General features: G+C 35.8%; 1 protein-coding gene across 1 annotated transcript; it reads right to left on the bottom strand.

Moving 5' to 3' along the window:
• Window positions 1–251: 251 nt before the first annotated feature.
• On the bottom strand, window positions 252–4,870 carry LOC147499963 (uncharacterized). The gene is made up of 8 exons (XM_086561710.1): window positions 4,537–4,870; window positions 4,321–4,450; window positions 4,124–4,248; window positions 3,750–3,888; window positions 2,695–2,800; window positions 1,779–1,842; window positions 1,405–1,692; window positions 252–685 (listed from the first exon to the last, which is right to left on the bottom strand). The coding sequence occupies exons 1-8, from the start codon at window positions 4,729–4,731 to the stop codon at window positions 680–682; spliced, it is 1,053 nt and encodes a 350-aa protein (XP_086417836.1). The 5' UTR covers window positions 4,732–4,870; the 3' UTR covers window positions 252–679.
• Between the last annotated feature and the right edge of the window lie 484 nt (window positions 4,871–5,354).

Genomic DNA, 5,354 nt, shown 5'->3' with positions numbered 1-5,354 from the left:
TAGATACTCCACTATCTTCAGGCCAGGCCTTGGCTCCAAGCCAAAGAAAGGACACAACGTTGTGTAAGAACCAAAGGAAAACTAGAAACGGGTGTGTGTGTGTGTGTGTGTGTGTGTGTGTGTGTTAGGGGAAAGGGTTTGGGGGAGGAGAGAGGGGAGGAGGAGGTTTGTGAAGTTATGGCCAGCAAAGTAGCCCCAAAGGAAGAGAAAAAGTGCTGCTATCTCCCACAGCAAGGAAACTCACTTGGACGTCCGAAATTGCAACCGCTCGTCGGTCTATTGATTAAAAGAGTTTCTTTTTACAGTTACATATATAACTCAACTCCTAGCCTCCTCTTGCCAACATGATTCGACCTTATTCCGTTGCGTTTCAAAACAAGAGCGACAATGGTCATAATTTTGATTACAGAAGCCTCTATAAGATTAAATTCAGTATACATCTATCTGCAGTAAAAAAAACACATAACTTCAACAGGCAGATTCCACTCTCAGTGACACTAATCAAATATTCTTCTCTTTTTCAGCAAATTAAGTTGGGGCCAGGCAGAACCCACCAGGTTACATTGATGTGGTAGACCCCTTCCTGCAAACTCCTCCACAATGAACCACATGTTCTAAACTCCCACACATCTCTATGGAGATCCAGCACAGCGCATCAGTTATGGATGGGTCCGTCAAATTATGCCTGTAGAAAGGGATGGTTTAGAGACAATGAGAACAGTATATCCCGTACGGAAATGTGTGTGAGAGGAAAAGAGACCTCTAAAACCCTTGACTACGGATGTTTTATACGTATTCACAAGATTACGCAATTGACAGAATTTAATTAATATCCTAATTCTCCAGTTCAAGATTCAAAAGAAGTGCTAGCTCTATGCTTTAGTGCTTTACTACAAGAGTGGTCACACTAAGCACCTATGCGGTTTAAGAAACTGGATTTTAAACAAGTATCTAGAGAAGTATGAGTGTCACTCGGGGAGAAACTTTCCACATGCATGCGTTTAGCATTTCATATACCAGCTCATATAAGGGCAATGGCGCCTCACACATTTGTGAAATTCACATCGTTTTGCATAGCTATCAATGTTCTCCAATACTTTAAAAAACCTTGATTATACAATTGATGATGATGCCACGCATTTCACTAACTCCCAAACCTATCATTCCCCTTCTGTCTTTACTATTTGCTAGTGAGCATGTGTCTGTGCTGCACCTCTTCTTTGACTTGGGCCTACTAGACTACTTGAGGGATTTTTCAAGGAGAAAGTAAAAATATACATACATATACATGTAAGGAAAAAACCAATTTAAGGATTCAAATGCGAAACTCAAACAATATTCCCAGTTCTGTGGCTTCCAATACAGAAGTTCAATGTTTGGTAAAAGTACAGTCAAGTTTCAAACCTGTTGCTTCTTCTTCTTTGGTCTCCTTTTTCTTCGAGGCTTGTGAGCATCAGAGTTCGAGCTCAGATTGCTACTATGACCAGTAGTTGAATTTGAGGGTCCTTGATTTTGAAAGGATGAACCACCTACACCATGTGGTTTGTTTTTGAATGTAGACAAAGGAACTCTCTCTATTGCAGGTTTCTTGCTTGATAAACATTCATTGCCTGTTTGATTACGATATGGACCTCTAACTGATTTCTTTGGAGGCCGTGGAGGAGGCATAAGGGCTCGGGCGGAAACCATTCTCTGTAAATAGATGTCAAAAAATTACATGAAGTCAATAACTTGCTTTTTCTTCTGATAACAGACGACCAATTATCTTAGATAACAACCTGATTCTTTTCGTCACTAGACATGCCAGATGTTGCTTTTCCAGAAGCACTTGAAGCTTGTTCTCTGCAGACAGATGGATATGAAGCCAATGAACATCTTTCATGAAATGAATTTAAAATTATTCTTTCAAGTCACAACATATAAGCATAAGTGCGTAACGGGAAAATGCACAAGCCAAACTTACAGGTGGCAGAGAAAATCTAATCTTAATCCTCCAATCTAGAAATTCAAATCCAAATTGTTTGAGACTTGGAAACAACTTTTTTTTAATAACCAGTAAAGATAGCTAAATTGGGAAAAGGCGCTAACTATATGTATGTTCATGTAGGAAAATATAAACATTCAGGAATACAGAAACGTACACTCAGCTCCTTTTCTATTGCCATTTTCCTAAACATCTTGCTTCACAGTTCTATTACTTCTATATACTACCTGTTTCAGTTTTAACCGTCAACATTGGACTACAGCTGCATAATGACACATTCAATTATGCCTAAAAGAAAGACTGATTAATAACATAGATATCTTTAACTCCTGTTCACTGCCATAAAATATTTGGCCTTCATATTAAATTGTTGAGACGCATGCAACATGAAAATATGATATAGTACATAATATTAGTATCCTACCTCACACACGAAATAGGACTAAAATGTTAGTAGAATGCGTGCCTCAAACATTTTAGGTGCAACCCTCAAGGCTAATAAGATATTTTGTACTTTGTTTACTTCCGCACTTTTCACCTATTACAATTATTTATGTTCTGATCCAATTTTACCTCTTTGGATTTGAAATGAATAGATAAATAGAATTTTGGGGTGGGTATTAGGCTATTAGCAAATACATTAAAACATAAGCTTTTGAGGAAGTTTTAGGTTGGCTAATAGCATATACAATAATATAAGTAAACTGCACCTTGCTGTCCATTCATCGTCTGCATCCACTTCCTCACTTGAGCTTCCGGCCAAGAAGAAATCATCCCCACTCATATCTAAAATACCATCATCCTCACTCCCTGTCTCTGTAAAAGACCGCCAATGAATATCATAAGTCATTGCCACAAGAAAGACATATTGCAATTAACAGTAAAACTTGACCACAGGTGTTGTAGAAATGTGTATTGGTACTTTTATGGGTCATCATAGATGTTTGCCTGAATACAAGAAATTACATTGTAACACGTAGAACTGATATGATACCCATGACTCACAGAATAAACTATTTGGCACAGAATAAAGGCATGCCTATGACAAGAAACTGTTTGGCACAGAATATTTCACAGGTGTCACAGGAAAGCCAATTAAGTATCACACGCCACATGGAGATTACTGCAAAGGCACGCAGAAGAATCATAGATGTTTGTTTAAACAGGGATATTGAAAGTTGTGGAATGGCAGATAACAACACAAACTGAAAAAGGACTTGAAAGAGGAATGCATGTGAAGTGCAATCAATGTGTCTCAAGAGTTTAAAGGACATTTGTTTTTCTGATTAAAGATCCCAGAAATATTCCTTTTGGTCCATTTTCAGAAATCAGATCTCCGATCCAAGAAAAAAAAAGTGTCAAAATAACAGAGGTGTAGAGCAACTGAGCAAGGAAGAAAACTTTTTTTGGACGGGTTAACTGGTATTTGTTTCAAAGGAGGCTCCCCACCACACCAATGAGTTACTGATCTCGTTTAAAACAAACAGGCTTACCAAAAAAAACAGTTTTACATTAAGACGCTTCACTTTTAGATCACCACTTGTGACAAGAGATTACAGTCTCGCATTGATATCATGGCATATATTAGAAACAATATCTCAAAATCAATGCAAGACCATTATATCCTTAACAATCACAAATCCTTCTGGACCAACAAAACAGCGTAAACATTACTACCTAGAACAGCAGATATTCTCAGTCAAATAGATCACGTCTTGATTGAATGGATGTAAAAGAGACAGACAAGAAACATATTTTAGTCTACCTTCTAAATCCTTTCCATTAGCAGCTGCAGCCATAATATTTGTCTTAATCTTCTCTCGCAATAGATTCCTCTTATCAATGGTATCTGCATCATCACCTCCACCAAATAGAGATACATACTCTTCATTCTTGGGATAGAACTGCATTTTTAAAAGACAATATCAAAATTATCGTCCATGTATAATTAGCAGATTCAGTAAGCATGTCATCATAACAAACATCAATGCACCTAACTAAATCGCCAAGTATCTCATAATCAAACAAAGAAAACCAAGAGTGACTAACCAACTCGGCTTAGTTTTCCAATACCAACAAACTATACAGAATAACATTCACCAAGCAAGCAATTCTATATAACAATATTGTATTTCTTACCCGAACATATTGAAGATCTTCTTTCAGTTTGGAAAGCTGTTCAGAAACATCGGCATCCTGGGTGTGGTTAGATGTTCGTTGCAGTTTCTCCAAACGCCTTATTCTCCTCTCTACTTTTCTCCTCTCTAATTAATATAAGCAGAAGTCAGATAAAAGCACTAATTAAACAATGCATATAAAACAAAATCGAAATGTACCAAAAAATTTAATCTTCCGATCTCGTAAGAATATTCTCCGATCATTAGCCAAACGCGTTTGAATATCCTGCTGTCTCTTCAGCTCTTCTAATTTCTTTTGTTGAGCTTCTTTCACTTCCAAAGGTAAACTCTTCAAAACCATCAATAAAAGTAAATGCATCATGTAATTTAAACACCTAAGCATCAATTTAACCAATTAACAGTTAAAAAACTTACCTTACGAAGAAGCATACGTTCCGTGGAGCGAATTTGGTTTTTGAGTGAAACAGATTTTGGTTTTGCTGCTTTCTCATTCTTTTTAACAGATAATGATTTTTTGGGTCTCTTTTCTGCCCCTATACTTTTTGTTCTATTACGAGGATTAACTCCAACTTTCTTCTTCTTCTTCTTCTCATATCCTCCGTGTCCCATTTTCTTCTAAAATTATTAGTCTTCTGATTTTGACTAATTTTTATTTCTAGGGTTTTTTTTTTTTTTTTTTTTTTCAGAGAAGAGAGAAAAGAGTGGACAGCTGAAATGTGTGTTTGTTTGTTTGTTTACTTCTTTTATTACGTGTACATTTTTCCTCTGCGGCTCAAGTAATATGGCCTCACTAGAAAACAGACTCTTTTAATTGTTTAAAATAAATACATTTACAGAATCTTTAAAAAATTTGCTCAACAATCATAACTATATATTTTAATTAAGTTTCTAATAAATTGTGATTTCTAATAAATTTTCTAATAAGTTGTGATTTCTGTTTTCGTTCGTTGCTAATTCGTTTTAATTTCTTAACAAATTGTTTTAATCAAGTTTTAAAAACTCGTTTTATTTTCTCAACAAATTATTTTAATTAAAACCCATTTTTTAATTGGGAGCCTATTTTAATTTAGAAGTGTGATTTCCATTTTTAATAGGAGATTAAGAGTCACCCATGAACTTGTCCTTAATTGTCATTTACACCATCCAAACTTTTTTCTAAGCGAAAAAAGCCCCTGAATTTGCAAGTACCAAACGTAATAGTTAGTTTCATAGATAGTGTTATATATATATAT

This window comes from Coptis chinensis, chromosome 5, assembly GCF_015680905.1.
Source record: "Coptis chinensis isolate HL-2020 chromosome 5, ASM1568090v1, whole genome shotgun sequence".
Taxonomy (NCBI): Eukaryota; Viridiplantae; Streptophyta; class Magnoliopsida; order Ranunculales; family Ranunculaceae; genus Coptis; species Coptis chinensis.
The sequence above is the reverse complement of the archived record's forward strand: the minus strand, read 5'-3'. Positions and strand labels throughout refer to the sequence as shown.